The sequence below is a fragment of the Phycodurus eques genome, unplaced genomic scaffold, assembly GCF_024500275.1.
Source record: "Phycodurus eques isolate BA_2022a unplaced genomic scaffold, UOR_Pequ_1.1 contig_90, whole genome shotgun sequence".
NCBI lineage: Eukaryota > Metazoa > Chordata > Actinopteri > Syngnathiformes > Syngnathidae > Phycodurus > Phycodurus eques.
The window spans coordinates 99,101-126,692 of NW_026904087.1; the positions used below are offsets into that span (position 1 = coordinate 99,101).

The following is a 27,592-nucleotide window of genomic DNA, read 5'->3' on the forward strand; positions in this document are numbered from 1 at the left end:
CTTTGGTGGTCGCTGAAGCAAAAACTCGGGCATGGGAGGAGTTCGGTGAGGCCATGGAAAAAGACTTCCGGACGGCTTCGAGGAAATTCTGGTCCACCATCCGACGTCTCAGGAGGGGAAAGCAGTGCACCATCAACACTGTGTATAGTGGGGATGGGGCGCTGCTGACCTCGACTCGGGACGTTGTGAGCCGGTGGAGAGAATACTTCGAAGACCTCCTCAATTCCACCGACACGCATTCCCATGAGGGAGCAGAGTCTGGGTTCTCTGAGGTGGGCTCTCCTATCTCTGGGGTTGAGGTCACCGAGGTGGTTAAAAAGCTCCTCGGTGGCAGGGCACCGGGGGTGGATGAGATTCGCCCGGAGTTCCTCAAGGCTCTGGATGTTCTTGGGCTGTCCTGGTTGACACGCCTCTGCAACATCGCATGGACATCGGGGACAGTGTCTCTGGATTGGCAGACTGGGGTGGTGGTCCCCCTTTTTAAGAAGGGGGACTGGAGGGTGTGTTCCAACTACAGGGGGATCACACTCCTCAGCCTCCCTGGTAAGGTCTATTTAGGGGTGCTGGAGAGGAGGGTCCGTCGGGAAGTTGAATCCCAGATTCAGGAGGAGGAGTGTGTTTTTCGTCCTGTCCGTGGAACAGTGGACCAGCTCTACACCCTCTGCAGGGTCCTCGAGGGTGCATGGGAGTTCGCCCAACCAGTCTACATTTGTTTTGTGGACTTGGAGAAGGCGTTCGACCGTGTCCCTCGGGTGGTCCTGTGGGGGGTGCTTCGGGAGTATGGTACTGATACTGATACGGGCTGTTCGGTCCCTGTACGACCGGAGTCAAAGTTTGGTCCGCATATCCGGCAGTAAGTCGGACTCGTTTCCGGTGAGGGTTGGACTCCGCCAAGGCTGCCCTTTGTCACTGATTCTGTTCATAACTTTTATGGACAGAATTTTTAGGCGCAGCCGAAGCGTAGAGGGGGTCCGGTTTGGTGGCCTCAGTATTGCATCTCTGCTTTTTGCAGATGATGTGGTTCTGTTGGCTTCATCAAGCCGTGACCTCCAACTCTCACTGGAGGAGTTCTCAGCCGAAAAAGGGTGGCGTGCCCTCTCCAGGTCGGGGATGAGATCCTGCCCCAAGTGGAGGAGTTCAAGTATCTTGGGGTCTTGTTCACGAGTGAGGGAAGAACGGAACGGGAGATCGACAGGCGGATCGGTGCACCGTCTGCAGTGTTGCAGACTTTGTATCGATCCGTTGTGGTAAAGAAGGCGAAAGGCGAAGCTCTCGATTTACCGGTCGATCTACACTATGGTCACGAGCTGTGGGTCGTGACCGAAAGAACAAGATCCAGGATACAAGCGGCCGAAATGAGTTTCCTCCGAAGGGTGTCCAGGCTCCCCCTTAGAGATAGGGTGAGAAGCTCACTCATCCGGGAGGATCTCAAAGTAGAGCCGTTGCTCCTTCACATCGAGAGGAGCCAGATGAGGTGGCTGGGGCATCTGATTCGGATGCCTCCCGGACGCCTCCCTGGTGAGGTGTTCTGGGCACGCCCCACCGGGAGGAGATCCCGGGGACGACCCAGGACACGCTGGAGAGATTACATCCTTCGGCTGGCCTGGGAACGCCTCGGGATCCCCCTGGAAGAGATGGATGAAGTGGCTGGGGAAAGGGAAGTCTGGGCGTTCATTCTCAACACTCACAGGGCTTTTAGAAACTATATGGACAAGAAGAGGATACATAAAATAAAAGCTGGTACACTGAATACAAGCATGTAGATTTCTGTCAGTCACATAGTCATTACTTTTATATTAAACATTTACATTTGCATTAAAAGCTTCTTGATCACTGCTTGTCTCACCAGGACACTTGTGTGTCTTAACCCGATCCTTACGAGAGAATCTTTGCCCACAACCTGAGCAGGAAAAAGGCTTCTCTCCAGTGTGTGTTCTTGCGTGTATTTTTAAGCTTTCCTTTAGGGAGAATCTTTGACCACAAACTGAGCAGGCAAAAGGCTTCTCACCAGTGTGGGTTCTTGTGTGACTTGTCAAATGTCCCCTTTGGGAGAATCTTTGACCACAAACTGAGCATGCAAAAGGTTTCTCACCAGTGTGTGTTCTTGTGTGTATTGTTAAGTATCTCTTCACAGAGAATCTTTGATCACAAACTGGGCATGCAAAAGGTTTCTCACCAGTGTGTGTTCTTGTGTGTATTTTTAAGCTTTTCTTTAGGGAGAATCTTTGACCACAAACTGGGCATGCAAAAGGCTTCTCTCCAGTGTGTGTTCTTGCGTGACCTGTCAAATATCCCTTGTGAGAGAATCTTTGACCACAGACTAAGCATGCAAAAGGTTTCTCTCTGGTGTGTGTTCTTGTGTGTATTTTTAAGCTTTCCTTTCGGGAGAACCTTTGACCACAAACTGAGCAAGCAAAAGGTTTCTCACCAGTGTGTGTTCTTGTGTGGATTTTTAAGCTTTTCTTTAGGGAGAATCTTTGACCACAAACTGAGCATGCAAAAGGTTTCTCACCAGTGTGTGTTCTTGCGTGGCCTGTCAAATATCCCTTGTGAGAGAATCTTTGACCACAAACTGGGCATGCAAAAGGTTTCTCTCTGGTGTGTGTTCTTGTGTGTATTTTTAAGCTCTCCTTTCGGGAGAAACTTTGACCACAAACTGAGCATGCAAAAGGTTTCTCACCAGTGTGGGTTCTTGTGTGTCTATTTAAGCTTTCCTTGTGAGAGAATCTTTGACCACAAACTGAGCATGCAAAAGGCTTCTCACCAGTGTGTGTTCTTGTGTGTATTTGTAAGTAACTCTTCACAGAGAACCTTTGACCACAAACTGAGCAGCCAAAATGCTTCTCTCCAGTGTGTATTTTCATGTGTTGTATGAAATTGCGGTTAGAAGCAAAGGTTTTCTTACATTTAGAACATTTCCAGCATTTATTGGCAGTGTGACATGTCATATCACCTTCCAACTGTTCATCAACATCATCATCATCATCATCATCATCATCACCGTCTGTTTGTGATCCTCCACAGTGGTCTCCATCACTTGAGCTGTTGCTGTTTGGTGGCTCCGCCCCTCGTCTCTCCTCACTTCGACCTTCATCTTCACTCTTCAAAGGGACACCAGTTGATGGACCCTTGATGATGTCCTCCGGCTCTTCCTCTTTAATGTGAAGGAACTCTTCCTCCTCCTCTTTGATGTGTTGAACCTCTTCATCCTCCTCTTCCTCTTTGATGTGAGGGGACACTGACTGCTGCCGCTCTGGATGAAGATTTTCACTGACGTCTGCAAGACAAAAGAAGACAAACACAAATGGGTCAAATCTAATTTGTTTACAATATTGACAACCACCTTGGTCCTCGATCCTGTTTACGCGTTAGCGCCTTCAACCAGAGAGCCTAATGGGACTAATGGGGTGACGCAAAATAGTCGAACAGCGGAACGCAGCAAAGTTGGGCGACCCTTCAATGTGGATGCACCGTTTTTTTTACACGTCATCATCCATAGAAGTTGAAAAAAGTAATGCTATTTGTGACAAAGTAAGGAAGAGAAATCACAGGTTTCAAATTTAAAGAGTGAAAGTAAAAAAGTATAGACACCTAAAAATGTACTTAAGTACAGTAAAGAATAATGTGTACAGTAATAAAACTGCGATAGATGAACCGCGATAGCGGAGGGTTTACTGTACTTGGCTACTTCCTACGATTGAAGAGTGATTTGACGTGGCATGAACAAATGTTTACTCAACTAGCCTTCAAGACACAAAAAGGGCAAACATCTTGCTGGCAATTTTCCAAACACGACCTACACGACGTAGGTTGTGTAACACTGTTACACTTTGATCATGCAACAATGGCCACAAGCCTTTCAGATCTTCTGAAATTTGGCCTACAACCCTCAATCCACATCATCATGAGGGGATGCCATCACACTACACGCTATTGGATATTATCAAAAAATGATATGTATCGTCAGACAGTGCTCATCAGAAAAACCTGGGAATAATATTAAAATTAGAATGTGAAGGTAATATAGAATACTTTATATTCTAATATGTCATTCTATATGTAATATAATATAGAGTTTCATGGTGCAACTGGTTTGGAAGGTAAGCAAGGATGTGTATTGCAGTATAATCAGATAAGGGGGTAGGAGTTTATTGCAGGAAAGTCCCCCCATCAGGGTGTATCTGTAGACAATAAAGAACACATGTCAAGGAAGAAAAGGACTGCGGGGAGATAAACACATAAACTATAAACATTAGATTCAGGAATGTGGGACGGCGTCTGGAGACGGCATCTGGAGCCAGCGGCAAATGGTCATCATTCTGCAGAGCAACGATGACGTCAGATCAGACCATGGACCAATCAGACGACAGCGATTCCATACTTTCACTTTTTGAAACATTGTATAAGTCTGGGGTAGAATCAGATAGTTTTTGTTCGACTACTCTATCTGCTAAGGATAAGATAGGGATAGTTACGAACCCAGAGCTCTGCAAAATGTATAGACTCCTCTGTCAGGAATAAATTGGTTGACTTGTAACGCATTATTATTGAAGTTCTTCCACGAAAAGGAACACGCATGGAACCTCAAAAGTAATAGGTGATTTTAAACCCAGGTTTCTTCTAATGGTGACCCCGACGTGATCCTGGAAGGGCATTAGCTAAAAAGACAGAGGAGCGGACAGGAATTCAGTTGGACTGCAAGTCTCCCCGCTGCACCGAAATAAAAAAGGTGAGCAGAAGCCTGTTTGATTACATCACAAATTCTGCACATTGGAAATTGCGAAATTTAGGAGACTTGTGGTACAGTTGTTTTGTTGTCAATAGTTAATAAGACGTTGTGTTGTTAAAATTGCATCATCAGAAGTCAGGGTAACAGAGGACCTGACGTCAGGGTAACAAGGTTACTGACAAACCAGGATAATAGAAAATCCTGGGAGAGAGTAGGGTAACAATGTACCTACTTGTCCCGTCGTAGACTGACTTGAAATCGGACACGGTTTCAAATTGTAACGTTTCGGTAGACGTTGGGGATTTTGGGACCCCCAAAAACCGATTTAGAATAAGATGAGTGTGCCACCAAAACTCGGGGTTGTGAATTGGACAGTCGAGTGTCGAGGTAATGAATGTGATATGTGTCGGAGTGATTACCAGAAGTCATTGGAGGATTTGTGGATTGAAATAGGAAGTCAGAAAAAGAAACCAGCAGGATTTAGAAGTGTGTGGGCAAAGTGGAAAAGAAAAAGGAATGTAAGTTGTTTCACGTAAAAGATGAGTTTCAGAAGGAAGAAAGAGAGGTTATTCGGAAAGGAAAAAAAGATGAAGGATAAGTGGGATGCTGCAGGGTGGAGAGAGAAAAGAGATTTGAATCAGAAAATAGAAGAGAATGAAAAATTTATGAGATTTGTCTGGTGTGCACTGCCATGGCAGCTGTTCAGCGGAAAAGAAAAAAAAAGAGCGACAAACTCCCCCGCTGAACACAATTTGCGGACCTTCTCGAAAACGGTCCCAGTGACGTCCCTATCTCCGGTCAAGGGAGCTGCTCAAATGACAGACCAATTGTAGAGGGGAAATAAAACTCCTATCAATTCCGCACGAGCCCGCATTCAAAAAGGTGGGTTAATATTCCAAAAATTGTCTTTAATAGATTTTGAGTTTTTACAGAAACGGCTGCCCTGGCTGTTGTTGGTGTAATTTGGATCCAGCGGCTGAAAAAGTTGACGGACAGCATGAGCCTGGCATGTGCTGACGTATGTTTGCGGTCATCAGTGACATGTTCCCGCTCTCCGAGCCGACGGGGACGAGGCACCCGGACTACAAAGCTATCATGGATCCCAGTTCTCACTTAGAAAATTGCATAAGTATTTGGACAGATGACACAAGGTCACATCCCTCCCATTTAAGGGTGGCAAATGTTATTTATAGAATTGCTTTGCTTGACACATTGCCAGCTGAAGTTAGGACTGAACTTTTAAAGCGTCTGACCTCATGAAAGGGGGAGATAGCTACTTTAATTGTCATGTGTCACACCATTTGAAACTTTTCGTCGACAGACAACACAAATCATCAGATGAGGTAAAGGACATGCAGGAACAACTTTTGAAGCTACAATTGGCCCAGGCCCGTAAAGTGGCCATTAAAAAATAAATAAATAAAAAATAAAAATGGAAGCAGAAAAGCAGATGTGGATGGCGCAGGGGTCAACAAGGAGACGAGGCGGGAGTCGTGACAGGGGATACACCAACGGAGGCAGGGGAAGCGCTCGCCGACCTCCAACGGACCAAGCGTGCTTCAATTGTGGTCAGTATGGACACTGGTATTGTCAATATAATGCTCCCCCACTGATGCAACAGAGACCTCCAGTGGGACCCAGCGAGGCCCCACCTCAAAGAAGAGGCTACAGAGCTCCACGCGGCAGAGGTGGACGCAGCCCGGCACCATGGCAACAGCATCCGCAGCGGGCTCCACAGCAACAACAGCCATCTAGCAAGTACTACTGCGATGAGGACTGGTCCGAATGCCCAATGAACCCGGCGCCAGGGGACGGAGGAAAGGCAGAGCCTCTTAACCCCGCTAAGGGAAGACGACCACCTGAATGAGCTGTGCAGGGGTGCCCATGAGTCTGCCAATTACGACACCATTAAAGACTGAAATTGCTGGACAGACACATGAACATCAGTTTGTCCTAATTAAAGGAGGGGCTCCAGTGAATCTGATGGGCAGAGATCTGCTTATCAAAACCAGGGTTACCATCCTTTGTAGCCCGGACGGACTGACGATACGGTTGGCCGATGGGACTGTGATGAACTGAGAGTGGAAAATTGTCCACTGCATGGAACATGGTACAACAGGAACTTCCGGAAACAACCAAGGAGGGAGGAGGCGTCGACGCGGCCTTCCTGCGGTGGAAGCTCTGAATAGACTCTCTTGCCTCCTACAGCCCTCCGATCGATCCCCTCCATCTCACATTGTTTTATGATAAAAATGACGATTTGGTTTATAGGGAAGCTTTTTGAGTCAATACAGGAGGAAAACTGGATGCTCAATAGGTATTTACATAGGGAAGCAAGGTGTGGCAGCTGCCTCCACCTTGACGCCAGAGCAGAGTGAGTGGTTTATGATGAGTTTGACATCTTTTCCACACTTTTTCACTTGCACTTGCACTAGGTCATGAAGCCTGAGAACTGGGACCGATGGTAAGAAAATGCCATTTGGCAAATGATTGGCAACAAGGTCAAATACAATGTGTTGTACTGTCCTAGTACTGAATGTTTTTGTATTCAGGGTGCCATGGTAGACGGGGAATGTTGGAGCACTTTAGACTTTAGCACGATTCCATGGCAGAGAGCTCTCGGACCATGAGGACGCCGCACAGCTGTTGAACTCGCTGTGGTCCGAGGGGCCTGCAGATGGGGGTCTGTGTGCATCCGTGACTCCGGTGACATTCGAGGTAGACCCGACTGCTTTTGTTAACGTGCCGTAGTATCCTTGTAAACAAGAGGCCGTAGAAGATATCGCGGAAACCCAAATTCTGAAATCTAAACGCTTTGGTCCATAAATGATGTTATGAAACCCTCTGCTCAAGCTGCAGAACTGCTGGCCATTTGCAGGGCACTGGAGGTATCTGAAAGTCAGAGTGTTACTATTTATTAATGGTGCTGAAAAAGTAGCAGGCTCATAAATGGATGCTGAAGGAAAATATGTTGTTAAACAGGATCAGTTAATTGACTTTCTACCTGCAGTAACAGTTGATGTGGTGCGCGACCTCCAACAGGGAGCGCCAGAGGAAGACAAGCGTAAGTGCCGAAAGACAGGTGCTGAGTATGATGACAAGGAGAAGCTGTGATTTGGCCCGACGAGAGGCTTTAGGAGACTGGTCTTAACTACAGGAAAGTTCGTGTGGTTAGTGGTTGAGGAAGCAAATACCCCGGCACATAAGAGTTATGTGTCAATGCTGTACACGCTGCGCTTTTGGTGGCACCTTGATCTTCTGCGTAAGGTAAAAGATTTTTGTGTTTCTTGTGATATATTTCAGAATTTCAGTGTTGCCCCTACAACGAAGAGGGAATTGCAACACGCCGAGATGGGCCGATGCCCGAATGATGTGGTGGTAATGGACCGAACCGACAACGGTGGTCCCAGTCCAAAGCATAAGGTACTTATTAATGATTGTCGACACTTTTTCCGGATGGCCCAAAGGCTATCCTTGTGCAAAAGAAAACGTGCCGTCTGTCGACAAAGCGCTGGTTAACCATTATATCCCAGTTTCCACGAGTAATCAGATCGGAAAAGTGATTCTACTTGTCCCAAACATGTCCTCCGCAGGCCTCTATTGTGAAAAAAAAAAAAAAAAAAAAAAACGTGGACTAAGTGTGAATGGGATAAATATTCTGTGTGATACGTTTTATAAATTGTGTACACAATATAAAGTAAACCTTAGAACTTTGATGAATAAAATTGTCTGACTAGATATGTAAAAAGTTATAAAGCACTTCAAAGGGTACCCATTATATTTATTAACTTAATAAATAAGGCATACATATTGTATGTATAAATAGGCATGCATATGATATTCTGGAAGATAAATTAAATCATAGATAAATTAAGGCGTGCCCGGCGGATGTGATCAAGCCAGAGTGGCATCGTGAATTTCTATTTCCGGGTCAGCAGAGCAGACCAGAACGGCTCTGCGTGCCTGGGATAAAAGCCTGAAAACAGTACGGGAGGTTTTTGGTGTCAGAAAACGCTTCGGCGTTGAATAAATGACGTGCAAGTTGCTATCTGAGCTGGTGAATGGGATTTGATATATATTGCTTAGAGAGTGGCGGCACGGTGGCCGACTGGTTTGGGCGTCAGCCTCACAGTTCTGAGGACCGGGGTTCAATCCCCGGCCCCGCCTGTGTGGAGTTTGCATGTTCTCCCCGTGCCTGCGTGGGTTTCCTCCCACATCCCAAAAACATGCATGGGAGATGAATTGGAGACTCTAAATTGCCCGTAGGCATGACTGTGAGTGCGAATGGTTGTTTGTTCCTATGTGCCCTGTGATTGGCTGGCAACCAGTTCAGGGTGTACCACGCCTCCTGCCCGATGATAGCTGGGATATGCTCCAGCACGCCTGCGACCCGAGTGAGGAGAAGCGGCTCAGAAAATGGATGGATACTTCGAGAGCACTTGAAGTGATAGAGGATTGTGAGAAGCACGTTAACGCATACGATGGCTTTAGTCTTGTTGGTGCCTCGAAGAGGAGCTTTGACATAGGTTGCAAAGTAATGAAAGATGTGTTAACTTGTGTGTCAGAGGGAGTCATTTTTTGTGTTTTTTTTTACGGAGTGGCACACAAGTCAACTAAAGACATCCTTACAATATTTAGTTGATACAGTATAGTGACTATTAATAGAGCATAGCGAATGCAACTCTTTTCATTCACAGAAGTGAAGGATATGCCAGAGGTGTCAAGTTGAGTTGCTACTTACGCTACATACGTCATGAGACTGTGCCTAATTTGCATCATGTACAAGGGAAATGTGTGGAGTACATGTTTTTGAGAATGGCTAATATGGTATGAGGATAAATCTGTTTGATTGTCTCCCCAGATTCAGCACGAGAGCAGGGAGGACAAAGACGATTTTTCCATCCGTCTGGCAAGTCAATTTTGAGGAGGTTTATTTATTTGCATTCTGTCTCCAAAATCAGGTTGATTACAAAAATTTGTGGACAAGCGGGGAACTACTTTTTGAGCAAAAGGGTAATAGTGAAGCACCATATATAGATTAATAAATACAAGTTAAGGCTTATTGAGGAAATAGCAAACAGAATAATCTGGGATGTCCTTCTGAGACCCAGAGCTGTAAAATTCGCAGGGAATGGGCACCAAATGGTTTATGACAGGATACAGGCGTCACAGCTGGGGGGGGGGGGGGGCAGCTTTACGATGGGGCATGTGTGAGTTTTGAGAGTTTATGATATTGCAAAGGCCAGGGAGATTTACAACAGGATCGTTTAATTAATGCAATGGATAGAAGCCTGGTCTGTAGTGGTAGAGGGTGACTTGATTCGATAATTTGGCAGATGTAATATTAGGAATTAGGAGACTTAGGCTAACAGTTGGTTACGGTAATTTTTATTAGCCTGAGCTATTTTAAATCGTCACTCGCTTTTACTATCATATCGCTTTACTGAGGAGGAAGACCTAGTGTAATGATGGTGATCTTTATTTCAAACCTAACAACCTTCAAATGCAAGCTGCGTAGTTGCAGGAGTTGGGTGTTATGGTTCAACCAATAAGTGTGCTGTGTTCACTTTTGTCTGTGTGGTATATGTGAGCGGACATTCACTCCTGGCTCCAGGTTAATGTTATTGTCTGTGAAGTCTCGCTTGTCATCCATCCATCCATTTTCTGAGCCGCTTCTCCTCACCAGGGTCGCGGCCGTGCTGGAGCCTATCCCAGCTGTCATCGGGCAGGAGGCGGGGTACACCCTGAACTGGTTGCCAGCCAATCGCAGGGCACATACAAACAAACAACCATTCGCACTCACATTCACACCTACGGGCAATTTAGAGTCTTCAATTCATGCATGTTTTTGGGATGTGGGAGGAAACCGGAGTGCCCGGAGAAAACCCACGCAGGCACGAGGAGAACATGCAAACTCCACACAGGCGAGGCCGGGGATTGAACCCCGCTCCTCAGAACTGTGAGGCTGACGCTCTAACCAGTCGGCCACCGTGCCGCCCTCGCTTGTCATGTCATGTTAATTGTTTATGTTTTGTGTTTAATGTTTGTGTCGTCTTAATTAAAAGCAGAAATGGAGCACTACTGAGCTGGCTGACAGGAGTAGTGAAGGATGTGATCACGTGAAAGAGACTATAGACCTTTAGTTACCAAGGACCGTGTGACTGACTAGAGAATACGGTCTACAGACTGTTGAATGACTGATTTGTTGAAATAACATTATTTTACAGGACGCCCAGGAGGATGGAGCTTGATAGTGTTATTGTTGTATTGCAGGATGTTGGTGTGCTGACTTAACGCTGATTTTATGTGATTCTTGGTTTATTGACATTCACACTTTTGTGAGACAAATTAACAATTGGTTGGGGAATAATATCAATGTTGGGTGACAACTGCCGACTTGTCCCTTCTCTGGAGTATGTATACAGGAATTATGTAGTCCATCCCTTTGGCACGTGTATCTTTTGCAGAGTTGTGATTAATTTATATAAGGGTTTGTTTGCAGGTCTTGTCAGGGGCCTCCCGACGGGGGAGACGACCTGCTTGTTTGTGTATGGTGTTGTGTGTGGATACTGTGTTTTAGTGTTAAATTGGTCATTTAACAAAGGGGGAAATATGTACATCCTGTATGTCTGGTCAAAGAAGGTTATAATCATGACTCTGGTGATCTCCCTGATTATAGTTACAGGAATCTATTTTGGAATGCCTTCAATACAAGGAGAAAGAGTGACCAAGAGGGCCGTGAAGCCAACAGGGGCCCTAGAATTAAACTACACATTGGGGGAAAGGATGGTATACCAATTTGATTTGTGTAAGGTGGTAAATTGTGTACGCTGGGGCAATCCGGCGGGACACGATATTTACTTGTGCGCTTTGAGTACAGGACATGGGGGAGCTAGCCGGTATCCGGTGAACCATAGGTTCAAAGCGAACGAGCAGGTGGATTTGTGTTACAGCTGGAAGCAGGTGATTATCCACTCGAAACCGGGATACTGGGAGCTGACGATGAAGAGAAATTGGCGGTGGAAGGACAGGATCAAATTGGAAAGAGGTAGTATGCCCCGGGGGACAGACATCCCGTACTGTTGACCTTGGGTATAGATGTCTCAGGGGCCGATCCCCAAGGACAGATTATTATTAATTGGATACGACCGACAAAAACTTCATCTTGTCCGATAATGAGAAAAGTGGCTAAAGTACCAGCATCAAAAAATGAGGATCAGTGGTTTTTCGAACCTCTAAAGTGACGGGATATGACCTGAATAAGGACTTGGTCAAGGGGGCGGTAAACAGTCATTTGCTACGGAGTGGATGGACAGGCACTTGTGCATTGCTTTCTATGATAACCCCCACTGTGATCAAGCCTCTCTCTCAGCAGGAGAGCAACCATATGGCGGATTGCACCTGGGAGAGTGACTGGTGTGGGGGGTGTTTTATTCATTTTCTCAGGAGTCTTGTCCTCAGGTTTGCGCTCAAGGCCTTTGAAGGGAAGAACCCCCACTGCCAAGATCTGCAGCTGCCGCTGAAAGAGGACGTGGAGACAATGAGTGCGCTCGCTGCCTTGATCGACGCCTTTGTATCCCCTTCTTAAGTTTTTTGAATTTGCTGTGTTTAGATTAGGTTTTATTGAGTATTGTAGTGAAGTCGGCTGCAGGTATAGGGGTTGTTGATCTTCTGATTATCAGAAGATCAACTTGGGGGATTGAAGGTAATATAGAATACTTTATATTCTAATATGTAATTCTATATGTAATATAATATAATATAGAGTTTCAGGGTTTAACTGGTTTGGAAGGTAAGCAAGGATGTGTATTGCAGTATAATCAGATAAGGGGGTAGGAGTTTATTGCAGGAAAGCCTCCCCCCCCCATCAGGGTGTATCTGGAGACAATAAAGAACAAAGGTCAAGGAAGAAAAGGACTGCGGGGAGCCACTATAAACATTAGATTCAGGAATGTGGGACGGCGTCTGGAGACGGTATCTGGAGCCAGTGGCAAATGGTCATCATTCTGCAGAGCAACGATGACGTCAGATCAGACCATGGACCAATCAGACGACAGCGATTCCATACTTTCACTTTTTGAAACATTGTATAAGTCTGGAGTAGAATCAGATAGTTTTGTTCGACTACTCTATCTGCTAAGGATAAGATAGGGATAGTTACGAACCCCGAGATCTGCAAAATGAATAGACTCCTCTGTCAGGAATAAATTGGTTGACTTGTAACGCGTTGTTATTGTAGTTCTTCCACGAAAACGAACACGCATGGAACCTCGAAAGTCATCGGTAATTTTAAACACAGGTTCCTTCAAATGTAATTCATAAAACCAGTGAGAGAGAAGTGAACCCACCTGCTCTGTGTAGCACAATTCGAGGCTGCAGATTGAACACAGCGTCCAGCAGTTGACGTTGTGGCTCCTTCTCCTCTTTTGGGCCCCAAAGTTCCTCCTCGTACTCTGCTGTCCTTGCACACATTTTCACATGACGATCGAAACACTTTCCGCTCTACGTTGGAGGGATGAGAAAAGCAAGTGCAAATCAGATGACATCAAGATTACGATTTGAACACTGTGGGTTAAACACTACGTTAGTTAAAATGGCAAAGCACCAAAGTCAACAAGAGGAAACAGGAGAACGGAATGATGCATTGCAAGAAATATGAGACAGAAAGAAAACCGCTCATTTGTGACAGGGAGAGAAAACATTGTCGAGATTCTACAAATGGATTCACAAAATAGGTGTTACAGGATGTGATTTCAGTACATCAGACAAACACAGCTGATCATCTATTTGTTGTTTTTCATCTCATTTAATTGTTAGTATGAATATTCTGGTCCACGTCCTAACTCGTAGGTGACGGAAAGAAGAACAATTTACGCTCAGGCTTTTTCTCTGCTTAGCGAAATGTTGATCCCAAACGTGTCTCTTTGTTAGCATGCTAAGCTAAGCTAAACAAAGCGAGGCCGAATGGCTTCAACGTGCACGAGACGACTCCAACCGGACACGAAGATTGCACGAATGATGTTTTAGTCCTGTGAGGTATTGATGGACTTACCGTGACGAGGATTCAACTCGCAATCAGCACTTGACTCGATTCAACTCGCAATCAGCACTTGACTCAAAATGTCGCCACTTGCAGATACGATGCTCGTACACTGACCATTTGTCTCACATTGCTTAAATCACTGAGCAAAACTGTCCCTTGACGAATATGACAAGCACCCAGAATGAAGTCATGTTGTCGTCGCACACACTCTACTTGTCACCTCATAATAAACTGGCCACAAATTTGACGGCAGTCATAATTCATAGAAACCTTAGCCCTTCGTTACGTTAGCAAATTGCATTCACGTTAAACTCACTGATTTGCGCGACGTTCATTTCGGCTCTTCCACCGCATTCTGTGCGTCTTGCTTGAGAGACGTGTCGCGTCACCTTCCTTATCCGTCTGAAATGCTCCCAAACTTGCAGCATTTTGCCTTCTTTTTTCGCATTTGTCTTCTCCGAAGTCCTTGCCATCTTCTTCTTCTTCTTTTTTTTAACGGCGGCTTGCAAACCACCGCGCCGTCTGCATTTATTTTGCGCTCCTGAAATCGAATGTGTACCCTCCACTTCTGCCTTCTTCCCTCGTACTGATGACGTAACCACGTTGCGGTCGTCAATTTGCTCCGTTGAGTTTCCCAATTGACCTCTTTCCTGCCATTGACAGGCAGCTTCTGTATATACAGGCGTGCACCTACAAATTTTGGTCTGGTCCTCAATGGCGCACCAGATGTTGCTTGGTACTCTTTTTTTCCTCACCCACAGACCTCACTGGTAGTTGCGAATATGATTCTAGGATTTATTACAATAAATTACAGTCCTGCAATATTCATTCGATGGAGCCGGTAGCCAAATCTTGAGGTGTTCTTTCGATGTATTCACAATGTGCAATGTAACTTAATTTAGCCCTCACCGAATTCAATCGATCTAACAAAAGAAACAATCTGGAAAAGGTTTATGGTCGGAAGGTCCATCCATCCATTTTCTAAACCGCTTATCCTCGCAGGCGGGTACACCCTGAACTGGTCGCCGGCCAATCGCAGGGCACATATAGACAAACAACCATTGGCACTCACATTCACGCCTACGGACAATTTAGAGTCTTCAGTCAACCAATCACGCATATTTTTGGAATGTGGGAGGAAACCAGAGGACTCGGACAAAAGCCTAAATAGTGAATGAAAACCCATGGCCTGCATGGCAGACGAAAAGCACTGCTGAGCAAAAAGAAAATGAAGACTCGTCTCAATTTTGCCAGAAGCCATCTTGATTGTCTCCAAGACTTTTGGGAAAATACTCTGTGGTCTGACGAGACAATAGTTGAACTTTTTGGAGGGTGTGCGTCCCATGACATCTGGCGTGAAATTAATACCGCATTTCAGAAAAAGGACCTCATACATCAAGGGAAACATGGTGGTGGTAGTGTGATGGTCTGGGGCTGTTTTGCTCCTTCAGGACCCGAAAGACTTGCTGTGATAAATGGAACCAATAATTCTGCTGTCTACCAAAAAACATTTTGTGAGCTCAAGCTGAAACGATTGGATACAGAAAGTAGTTCGGAACTCAACAAGTGAGAGTAGGAAGAGTCCAAACCTGCTCTGTGTAACACAACACGAGGCTGCATGCGAACAGCGTCCACAAGTTGACGTCGTGGCTCGTCCTCTTCTTTCGTTCCAGAAAGTTCCTTCTCATACTTTGCTGTCGTTCTCGCACAGATTTTGCACACGATCATCACAGGCGATCTCTAATTTGCGATGCGTTGCTGTCAAACGCGTCTCTTTGTTAGCGGCTTGCGAGCTACGCTAACTAGGCCGAGAAGCTTCGACGTGCACCACCAAGACGAGTTTATCCGCACACGAAGATTGAAATGATGTTTTACTTCTTGAAAGTAGTGAAGGACGCACTGTGTCGAGGTTTCAATCCGTTCGCAACTAATTCGGAAAGAATTAATTCGTGGAGCAAATTCATTTGCTCGAACAAAAGTGCACGAAAGTCGATCTGGAGCGGAAGTTGCTGGCAACGAGGGAAGCGCATGCGCATGCACAAACGCAGGAGGTTGGATTTGATAGTTTGTTGCGATCATTTCAAACTAAGTTGATGGTCAAATATGCTGGATAAAACCGAGATAAAGAACATGCAGGTGGAATAAAGACGAAACTCGACCAATTCCAGTTGACTGGGAGGCCAGCCTCCACTCGTGAAGAAGTCAAACCAGCCGCCCCTCATTTTGTTCATACGAGGCATTACGGTAATAAACCGCCAACGAGCGGCGAAAGCCACCTTCAAAATAAAAGCTTGCCAATAATAGGGACGTCAATGCTTCAGATTTAAAATAATTACGTACATAGATAAGCGCTCTGTTACAACGCAACCAGGAATGCAACCAGTAAGGTTAATTCCAATCTTGAGATGCATGAAAAAATGTTTATTTGATATCTGCATACATGACTGCAAGTGTACCTTTTTTTGAAAAAATTATAAAACATAAATGGTAAATGGACTGCACTTGTATAGCGCTTTATCAATACCATCACAGTGCCCAAAGCACTTTACTGACTCACAAACACACATTCATACACCTAACGGGCAACTGCTGCTATACAAGGTACTGCCAGAGCCACTGGGAGCAAATTAGGGTCCGTGTCTTGCCCAAGAATCCTTCAAGATGCACACAGTCGTAGCCAGGATTTGAACGGGCTACACTTTGGTCACTGGATGACCTGCTCTATCTACTAAACCACAGCCGCTCCAAGACAATCCCAATGGTATCGCAACACTAGTCCAGTTCTGGGGGACACTGCCAACGAGGTCTCACCCAAATCCCAGAATCAGAATCATCTTTATTTTGCCAATTATGTCCAAAAAACACACAAGGATATTTAGTAGTTGGAGCCGCTCATGACAACAGACAGTCAATTGACAGAGAACACTTCTGAGACATAAAGACATTAAGAAAAACAGTCACTGAGCAATAAAAGGTTGCTAGTTATCTGGTAATGCCGGTACAACTATTTTTTTTTTTTTGACAATTGTGCAAAAAGATGCAGAGTCCTCTAGCACTTAGAGCAGTTCGAAAGACTAATATTGCAATAGTCCGGTGCAATGACCGTTGTGCAAAGGGCGCCGAGACTTCAAGCGAGTGGTGCGATAATCTGGGACAATGTTGATTGTGCAAATGTTTCAGATACTCCTCAGTCAGTGTGCAAATGGAGCAGATGCTACCCTGGCATGAGTGGCCAGTATTGGTCAACAGCAGATATGCAAATAGTGCAGCGTGGCGAGACTACTACAGTGAGTGCACGAGGAATGTATAATTGGCCCCACAGAAATGTGACAACAAACTCAAGAGAAAACATTGGCAGCATGTTGCAATGGAATTGTAGATTCGGTGTTGAAGAAGTTGATCGCAAGAGGGAAGAAGCTGTTGGAATGTCTGCTAGTTCTAGTTTGCATTGATCGGTAGCGTCGACCTGAGGGAAGGAGCCGGAAGAGCTGGTGACCGGGGTGCGGAGGGTCCGAGAGGATTTTGCACGCCCTTGTCTTAGTTCTGGCAGCGTGCAAGTCCGCAAGGGTGGGTAGGGGGGTACCAACAATCCTTTCAGCAGTTTTTATTGTCCGTTGCGGTCGGAGTTTGTCCTTTTTTGTAGAAGCACCAAACCAGACTGTGATGGAAGAACACAGGACCGATTCGATGACCGCTGTGTAGAACTGTCTCAGCAGCTCCGGTGGCAGGCCGTGCCTTTCTCAGAAGCCGCAGGAAGTACATCCTCTGCTGGGCCTTTTTGAGGACGGAGTTGATGTTGATCGCCCATTTCAGGTCCTGAGGGACTATAATTCCGAGGAAATTGAAGGTCTCGACGGTTGACACAAGGCAGCTGGACAACGTGAGGGGCAGCTGTGGTGAAGGATGCTTCCTCAAGTCCACGATCATCTCTACAGTCTTGAGCGTGTTCAGCTCCAGGTTGTGTCGGCCGCACCGCAGCTCCAGCCGCTCCGCTTCCTGCCAATATGCAGACTCGTCACCGTCCTTGATGAGGTCGATGACCAAGTTTGACAGCCAGGTGAGCTGAGGTGCAGTCGTTCGTGTAGAGAGAGAAGAGCAGCAGAGAGAGGACACAACCTTGGGGCACCCCAGTGCTGAAGTTGCGTGTGGACGAGGTGGCCTCCCCCAGCCTCACCTGCTGTGTCCTGCCCGTCAGGGAGCTGGCCGATGGCAGGTGAGACGCTGAGCTGGAGAAGCTTGGAGGAAAGGAGTTCAGGGATGATGGTCTTCAACGCTGAGCTGAGGTCCACTAACAGGATTCTCACGTAGGTCCCTGCACTGTCGAGGTGTTCTAGGATGAAGTGCAGTCCCATGTTGACTGCATCATCCGCAGACCTGTTTGCTCGGTAGGCAAACTGCAGGGGGCCTGTGACGCTCTTGAGGTGGTCCAGCATGAAACGTTCAAAGGACTTCATGACCACAGATGTCAAGGCGACAGGCCTGTAGTCATTTAGACCCGGGATTGTAGGTTTCTTGGTGACTGGAATGATGGTGGAGCGTTTGAAACAGGATGGTACTTCGCACAGTTCCAGAGATCTATTGAATTTCTGTGTCAAGACTGGAGCGAGCTGGTCCATGCAGACTTTGAGGCAGGATGGGGACACATGGTCTGGGCCTGCCGCTTTATTAATCTTTTGTTGTTTGAAGATGCGTCTCACATCCTGTTCGTGGATGGTTACCGTAGAAGTCGGTGGTGTAATTGTGGTCAGTGGTGCGGCTGGGTGGGTGTGGGGTGTGAAGTGTGGTTTTCAAATCTGCAGTAGAAGGTATTCAAGTCGTTGGCTAGTGTGCTATTGTTCTCAGCTTGGGGGGATCGTCGCTTGTAATTGGTCAGCGATTGGAATGCATGCCAGCCTGAATTAGTCATTAGCGCTAAACTGTTTTTCCAACTTTGCTGCATAGTTCCTCTTTGTAATGTTAATTTCTTTCGTCAGCTGGTTTCTAGCTCGATTATACATATATACATATTATTATCTCAGTTTCAAACTGGAATTTTAAAGATGTTTAAAGGTTAAATATTTCAATAAATACATAAGTTTTGTTTCTCAGTTTACTCCAAATCAGTTGAGTTATAATGTGTGGCTTCAATACATTTTGGGAAAGCAAATTTTTAAATATATTGACAGAGCTAAATGGGCAATGTGCAATCACTTTAGGCCTAACATAAAGGCTATGAGTTGCAATGAAACCGAGATAGAAAAAAGACTTCTAATTACAATAGTCTAGAATAAAGGCTAATGAGTTCCACTGGGGGTAGAACCCTTTGGAAAATGTTTCTGCATATTTGCTACAGAATCCTACAACAATAGAATGGCAAATATGGTTGATATGACTCATTCTCAAAATGAATATTTGTATTTATATTGTCTTGTTTTTGTGTTTTAATGCGATAATCATCTTCTTTTCTTTTGGGCTGGTCCCGTTAGGGGTCGCCACAGCAAGTCATCCTTTTCCATGTAATCCTCCTCTTTTTGTCCTGTTCGGCTGTTAGGTCAAGCAGAATGGAGGAAATGAAACATTAAATATCGGCGTTGCATGGGGCTGTAGCGCTACTCCCTGCTTGCACACAAGCAAAACCACAGAACAGTGGTGAGGTGTGGTGTCGGTGTGACAGAAGAGTCTCTGCTAGGATGAAAGGAAAAGTTTATAAAACCGTGGTCAGGCCAGCCATGATGTACGGATTAGAGACAGTGCCACTGAAGAGACAACAGGAAGCAGAGCTGGAGATGGTGGAAATGAAGATGGTGAGGTTTGCTATTGTGACCAGGTTGGATAAAATCAGAAAAGAGCCCATCAGAGGGACAGCCAAGATTCGATGTTTTGGAGACAAAGTTAGAGAGAGCAGACTTCGATGGTTTGGACACATCCAGTGGGGAGAGAGTGAGTATATTTGTCGAAGGATGATGAGGATGGAGCTGCCAGGCAAGAGAGCGAGAGGAAGACCAAAGAGAAGGTTGATGGATGTCGTGACTGGATGGATGGATGTTGTGTTGCTCACAAATACTCACTTCTGTCATGAGTCTAGCCTCCACAACTTTTTCCCATAACTTTATTGTGTGGTTCATCAATTTTATTCCTCTATAGTTCCCACAGCCCATAGTTATTCCTCTATAGTTCCCAATTTAAGCCCATCTTCGACCCACAGTAGCTGAATTTTGGACGTTCCTTACCCTAGCCACAATTGATCCAATACGGAATTCTTTGGATGAACACTCACATTTGTTTGGCAAAGTTGTAAGCCAGATGCCCTTCGTGACACAACAGTTTGCACTGGCTTGTGCCCCCCATCGGGCTGCATAATGAGAGGATCAAACCCAGGTCAATGCAAATAACAGTCAATGTTGAGCAACACATGACCAAATAGGTTTAAGGATGAATGTTCCCTGACCGGGAATCAAACCTGGGCCACGGCGGTGAGAGCACCACATCCTAACCACTCGACCATCAGGGACTTCTGCTATTGTCAACAATTGTTAATCTAGACAATCACTAAGAGTGTCGTCTCCGCCCCCCTGCGCCCACACCGGACGTGAACAAAAATGTGCAAAGATTGACAGAGCTTTTCTTTGGCTGCATGGATGGATGGATTGCAAGCATCGTTGATTCTTGTTGTCTCTGTGACCTGACTTTGTGAATTACACTTTAAGCAATTAAGGGATACTTGAAGTCTCTGATGGTGTAGTGGTACACTCGCCTGACTTTGGTGCAGGCAGTGTGGGTTCAGTTCCCACTAAGTGACAGTGTGAATGTGAGTGCGCATGGTTGTGTGTCGATATGTGCCCTGCGACTGACTGGTGACCAGTTCAGGGTGTAGTCCTCCTTTTGCCCGAAGTCAGCTGGGATATGCTCCAGCGTCCCGCGACCCGAACCAGGATAAGCAGTGTTGAAAATGGATGGATGGATGGATGGAGGCATACTTGCATATTATTTGATATGTGAACAAATGAGCGGGTTTACTTTGATATAAGAAAGCGTAAACCCTCAAAGTGTGTCCGTGTAGGTGTGTAACTTATGGCATTTTCTTACATGGAATGTCTTTGTGTATTCAGAACATAACTCTTGCTGTGATTATTATTGTTTTGTTGTGATTAGCAGCAGCATCAGGGGTTGAGGTCACGAGCAGAGGGGTTATTGAGGGACTGGGTGACCCCATGGTGGCAGTGAAGAGGTGGTGCTGGTCTTGGAGAACAAGGAGGAGGAGGAGGAGGATGTGGTGCTCTTATTGGGGAGAAGGAAGAGAATGGAACAGGAAGCAGCAATAACCCGACCGGTAGAGATGCCGTGTGTAAGGCTGCCGTACTGGGGAGGCAATTGTATGATGCATGCAGTGAAAACAGCAAAAATGATGAAATCACGGTCACCGCTCATTGGTTCGTATTCGTGGCTTTGTTTCAAGGCAGGAGGAACCAAATGTGTGCGAGGCCCCCAAACCGGGGGCCTCGCCATCTAAATTCGTAGTCCCTGAATGGATCGCATACAAACCAATCGGGTGTCGGAAGCTGCCAACTTATAAAACTTCACTACCAGAACAATTTGTCCCAATTTGTTTGAATTTCTACATTTTAAAAATGTTGTCAAGAACATTATGAGGGACAGTTATTGAAGTCTATTATGTTATGGGATAAAAATTATTCTGCATAATGTTAAATTGAAAACATCATCATGATTCTGTCTAATTGTTAATCAATTATGGCTTCAATGATTATTTTATAAAATGAAAAAAATATGATAAAGTGGAGCGTGACGAGTGTCGCATTTCATCACCACACAAGATGTGAGCATCAAAGCGGTTGAAATGGTAATCTGTATTAAATGTTGATTAATATTCTTATCAATACAGTAAAATGTTGAGATTAACTTGATCGACAGTTTAATGCCTATCATGCCCCTTCACATGAATTCACTGTCGTCCTGGATCAGCATCCCTCAGTTCTCCAGCCTTCTACTGGTTAGCACATCCGCCTCACAGTTCTGAGGACTGGGGTTCAAATCCCGGCCCCGCCTTTTTTGTTTTACGTTGCCATCATTTTGGTTTTGGAGGGTTTTGAAAGGATTAAAGGCATTTCAGTTCTTTTCAACAGGGAAAATGGATTTGACATACAAGACAATGGAGTGACTCTCACTGTTTGAAGAATTGTATTTTATGACGGATCCCATTCACACTTTTCAACCTTTTCACCAAAAGTCAAACATCGAATCACAATCTAGTTCGATCAATCAATTGCTCATTTTAAAACATGAGACAAAAGTATTTTGGCACCAGTGATAATTCTCAACATTTGTCCACAGGCTTTTCGAAGATACAAAGAAAATGAAAAGATTGAAAAAATAAAAGATGGTAGACAGAAGACAAGAATGTAGATGTTTGTAAATCAGTATGATCGTAATTTCCTTTGATATGAAACATTTACTTTTTCATTTAAAGCTTCTTCATCACTGCTGTTCTCACTGCACACTTGTGTGTTTTAGCCCGATACTGACGAGAGAATCTTTGACCGCAAACTGAGGAGGCAAAAGGTTTCTCACCAGTGTGTCTTGTCATGCGTCGTTCGCTCTTACAAGCAAACGTTTTCCCACACTGAGAACACTTCCATCGTTTGTTGTCAGCGTGATGTCGTATCACCTTCGGACTTTTCATCATCATCTTCATCAGAGTGAGGAGTGTGACGTCATGTCGTCACTATCTGAGAGTGGAGCTAAGAGGCCGTCTGCTTGTGATCCTCCGCAGTGCCCCAGCGTTGCAGTTTTTCCACTTCGGCCTTGTCGCTTGGGCCATTTTTTTCCTTTATGTTGAGAGCATTTTGTTTTTGGAGGGGTTCCAGTGGTTAAAAGACATTTCAATGGATTTGATGTACAAGCAAATTGAGTAGCTCTCACTGTTTATTTTATTAAGGATCACAAATACACTTTACCACTAAAAGTAAAGGTTTCTTTCCAGTCTTATTTCAATCAATCATTCACTTATTTGATATTGACATCACTAAAACGTTGGAGAAAATGCATGCATTGCTCAAAGGAAGTATATGTCTTCATGGTCCACATTTCACGAACAAGTTTGTTTTATGTATATTTGCTCAAGAAAATTAAACTGCAGTCATTTCCAATAACATCAAAACGTTTTGGAGCAATTGGTAAATAACTAATTCCCTTTCGAACGCCCCCTTTTCATCGGCAAAATCGAAAATGGAAAATCACTTGCCATCGCTGGTGTGGGAAAAGGAATGTCCTATACTATTAAGTGGCAGTAATGGGTCATATTTTATACATCGTAGCTGTCACGTGGAATCCCCTCACTTTTTTCAGGAAAAAAAAAATATACAGCTTGCTTGAGTTTCCAAACACCACTTTGTTCAAGCTGGTATTATATCTTACATTGCAGTCATACACCACTGCATCACATGAACGACAACCAGTACCCCAGAATTATGTTCAATCACTCATTTGATGTGCTCAAAAATTGCATCAGTAAAATCATACAAACACGGCGGGTGATTGCCACATCCTTGCAGGCCTCATACATGAACCCAAGAAACATCGATAACGAAGGGTCTCTAACCTAACCCAATAACACCCAAAAACTGTCAACAATCATCACCAAAATTTATGCGGACATCTCTTCTCATCGCAGCTTCAACCTCTGACAAATATTTCCACAATCAGCCCAATATTTTAGATTATATGGATCAGATGAAATAAAATCAGATCACCTGCAGTTTCAGGATATTAAACGACGAAACGCGTTCGGCCGGGAGACCCCCGTCATGGGTCAGCCGACGTTATGACAGACAGCCAAAGTCCACGTCTGTCACACAATGCCACCGACAAAAACGCCTCTGTGATCCATACATACATTTGATCTATACATACATTCACACATATACAATACATTTGTGGTGCAATCAATTCAAAATTGAGCTGACGTACGTTCAAAGAAGAATTTAAAAATAAAAAAAGTTATTAAAAAAATAAAATTCAAAATTATTATTTTTTAAACAATCACTATTTTTGCTCATTATTGTCTTATTATTGCATTCTTATTATCATTATTGTCCCAGACTTTCAATATGGGGACAAATTCAAGTTCAATGAGGAAATGTAATCGGCTCCTGCTCATTTTGCGTCAGGCTGTAACAGGTTGACATGTCCAAAATGTGGGCAGGCCAAAATCTCGCTGAAAATTAAATATTTCATCAGTAAATGACTAAAATGACTACTGAGTGCGTTTTGGGGGGCTTTTTTCGGTAGACATTTTTGAGTCCAGCACGATGGCATACGTGCCTGTGTTCTCACCTTCAACTAGTCCCTTTAAAGTATTTTGGCACCAATGTTAATTCTTTACACTTGAGGGTCTTTGAGAAAATATATGGACAAGAAGAAGAATACAATAAAATCTGGTACACAGAATACAAGACTGTAGATTTTTGTAAATCAGGTAATTACTTGTCAGATGAAACATTTACATTTTCATTAAAAAGCTTCTTGATCACTGCTCTTCTCACCCGCACACTTGTGAGTCTTAGCCTGATACGTATAACAGAACATTTGGCCACAAACTAAGCAGGAAAAAGGTTTCTCACCAGTGTGCGTTCTTCGTCCTCCACTTCCTCTTTAATGTGAAGGGGCTCTGGCTCCTGCTGGTCAGGACGAAGATCTTTAGTGATGTCTGTAAAACACAAGAAGACAAACACAAATCTTGTTCTCATGTTGTGAGTAATGTGTATTTTGCAGGGATCAGGCATCTCTTTCATGTGTGTCACGTATCTCAGACGCACAGAAATTAGCAGGGGCGCATAAAGTACGATCAAGGCTGCATTTTCAGACAAGGCTAAAAACATAATATACTGAGAGAGAACAAGAGCAATGGCTAACACAACTGACATGCAAACACCAAAGGCATGAAAAAGGTGGCAAAATTTTTTAAAAAATACAAAAATAAACAATTATAGGGGTGCCTGGGGGTTATCTCATTCTGGCCAATGACAGAGGATTGTTAACCTGACATGCGCAAAACAAATTGTACAGTGCATTAAAATGGTTCATTCGATCCACGTGGATACAATTTAAAACGTTTGGAGTAAAAAGTAAGATTGTAGGGGGTGGGCGATATTATGAATGCAGGTTAACGCAGAATGTGTTTGTCTACGGAGGTTAAACAAAGTTTGTCAAAGTCGAGTTCCCATATTACATCTACTGCAGATCTACTTCTTTCCAAATTAATACTGAATTGTTGTCTTGACAGAGGACATCCATCACTACTTGACCACACTAAAACATAATTCATTAAATCTCGGTCCGGGTAAACTTGTCTCGATGCATTTTGAATCTTCCCAAGCTAGTTTAGCCTAGCTTAGCTTGCTAGCCGCACACAAAGAGAGACGTTTGTCAGCAAAACATTTTTAAGCAAAGATCAAGTGTGAGGATAACGTTTTGTGTACGACAGCAAAGTACGTGGAGGGTTAGCTAACTTAACTCACGCTCAGTCACTCCGTACTCAAATTGACTAACTTGAGCCAACGTTCCAGCTGAAATGTTCCTTTTTTCCGTTCATCTTTGCTGATGTCACAACACGTTGACAAGAAGATGGAACATTACTTGGGCAGGCCGCCCAAGAAGATGAAACTACAATCCCCCCCTCCCAAAAAAAACATGCACTTTCTAACTGTACAGACACAGAAAAAGCTCACCTGTCTTCCTCATGGCTCTGCACTATGATTAGCCAGGCTAGCTAGCTAGCTAACATCACTAGTGGCCAGATTATTCCATCCAATAACACATGCAAAATGGCAGTGCGGCAAAAGACTGTGTCGCGCAGCCAGCTAGCTAGCCTCACAAATCATCACATGACAAAGTTACTATTCTTCACCTCCATGCCAGCTTCGTCACTGGCACAAGACCGGCAGAACGGAACGTCCTTGGAGTAAATGAGACATCCGCAGCTGCGGAAATGCCAGAGGGGAGCTGCCTGCGTGATGAAGTTACTGTCGCTGATCATCGTGACACTGAGTCACTAATCACTGCCTGAATGGCGGCTTTGTTGGCAGATTATCATGTCCAATAATGCGCGGACAACAACTGTGTGCTAACAAGAATTTTGTCATCAAAGTTGGGTTCGGAGGAGTCATTGCACACCAAAACACAACGACACTTTACGGCACTGGGTCGTAACTGCAATACTGCCTGTTGGAATATATATAATGTAATATATATGTAATATATATGTAATATATATAATATATTCTAAATATATTATTTTTCTGTACTTTCTCTGTATTGTTTTATGTTCAGATGTTTGAGGTTTTCACGAAAGGAAAAAAATGTTGGTGTCAAAGTCATTGTTCTGCTTGATGCGTCTGCTTTCACAAAAAGGCTGTTTTTCCTCCACGAACAGATTTGGCCGAAAGTCGCCTATATTTGACTGCTGATTACTAAAGAACGGTATAAGGGAGAGACGAACTTTTTTTCTGATGAAAGAAAGAGAGTCGGATCTTTCTTTCGGTGGTTTTGGTGTTGACATCGTCATAGTACACAATATTCTGTGGGGCGTGAAAACGGAGTGAAAATGTCTGGCAGTGAATGAGTCATCAAACGGAGGCTGGAAAGAAACACAGGAACAGGAACAGCAATACAATTCGAATGCATGCAACAAGTGAACCCACCTGCTCTGCGGAGCACAATTCGAGGCTGCAGATTGAACGCAGCGTCCAGCAGTTGACGTTGTGGCTCCTTCTCCTCTTTTGGGCCCCAAAGTTCCTCCTCGTACTCTGCTGTCCTTGCACACATTTTCACACGACGATCGCAACACTTTGGAGGGATGAGAAAAGCAAGTGATCATCGAACATGTGAAACATTGAACTCAAGATTCCGATTTGGACATTGGGAGTCAAACAGCAGATGAGTCCAAACGGCAAAGCACCAAAGTCAACAAAATGAAACATTAAAACGTAATTATGTATTGTAACAGATGAAGAAGACGGCTAATTTTTGACTTCAGGAGAAACAATTTGTGATGAAACATGACAGACATTATTCCACAAAAGGATCCAGATGGAGATAATAACAACAAATAACTATTTCGAAAATAATTGTTCGAGGATATTATTTAATGTTGTAGTTGGTGTGTGTGTGTTATTTTCACTCCATTTAAGCTTTAGACACTAGTAGGTGGTGTAAAGAAGAACACTTTACCTCCCGCTTGATCTCTGCTGAGCGAAGTGTTGATCCCAAACGCGTCTCTTTGCTAGCAAGCTAAGCTAAGCTAAGCTAAGCTAGGCCGAGAAGCTTCGACGTGCACGAGGCGACTCCAACCGGACACGAAGATGGCACGAATGATGTTTTAGTCCACTAAAGTCGCGATCAGGGGCGTCAAGCGTCGACGATTCGCAACATTCGGTCCAAATTCAGGAAGATTTGCTGAAGCACGATCGTCGCTCCTCCCGCATGGCGAGAAGGGAAAGGAGATGTATTACCCATGATCCTTTACGGCAGGCCACCGGTTTGAGCCAAATGAAGTCAAACCAGACGCCCCTAATTTTGTTCGTACTCGGCATTACGGTAATAAGCCGCCAACGAGCGGCACCTTCAAAATAAAATCGACCGACAGGGACGTCAATGCTTCGGATTTAAAATAATTATAAATATATATATATATATATATATATATATATATATATATATATGAGAGAAAGTACACTATGCCAGGACTACAACCAGCAAGGTTCATTCTAATCTTGAGATACATTAAAAATTCAAGTTTATTTGTAATCTGCATACATCGCACCATC

The 27,592-nt window shown here is 44.5% G+C and overlaps 2 protein-coding genes and 1 non-coding gene across 5 annotated transcripts in view; all 3 read right to left on the reverse strand.

Moving 5' to 3' along the window:
* LOC133398374 (gastrula zinc finger protein XlCGF52.1-like) overlaps positions 1–27,592 on the reverse strand; it is a 48,779-nt gene that overhangs the window by 1,211 nt on the left and 19,976 nt on the right. The gene's annotated exons all lie outside the window — the stretch shown is intronic.
* On the reverse strand, positions 1,028–27,285 carry LOC133398373 (gastrula zinc finger protein XlCGF57.1-like). Of its 3 annotated transcripts, none has more exons than XM_061669959.1 (6): positions 26,997–27,285; positions 26,468–26,612; positions 24,389–24,474; positions 13,078–13,231; positions 3,002–3,277; positions 1,028–1,702 (listed from the first exon to the last, which is right to left on the reverse strand). In XM_061669959.1, exons 2-6 carry the CDS (start codon positions 26,589–26,591, stop codon positions 1,410–1,412), a joined length of 933 nt encoding a protein of 310 aa, XP_061525943.1. In that variant the 5' UTR covers positions 26,592–26,612; positions 26,997–27,285; the 3' UTR covers positions 1,028–1,409. The 3 variants fall into 3 exon arrangements, with proteins under 3 accessions (XP_061525943.1, XP_061525942.1, XP_061525941.1); XM_061669958.1 differs by having other exon boundaries at positions 2,906–3,277; XM_061669957.1 differs by having other exon boundaries at positions 1,609–3,277.
* On the reverse strand, positions 20,191–20,262 carry trnae-cuc (transfer RNA glutamic acid (anticodon CUC)). The gene has a single exon. It is a non-coding gene; the product is annotated as a tRNA-Glu (tRNA).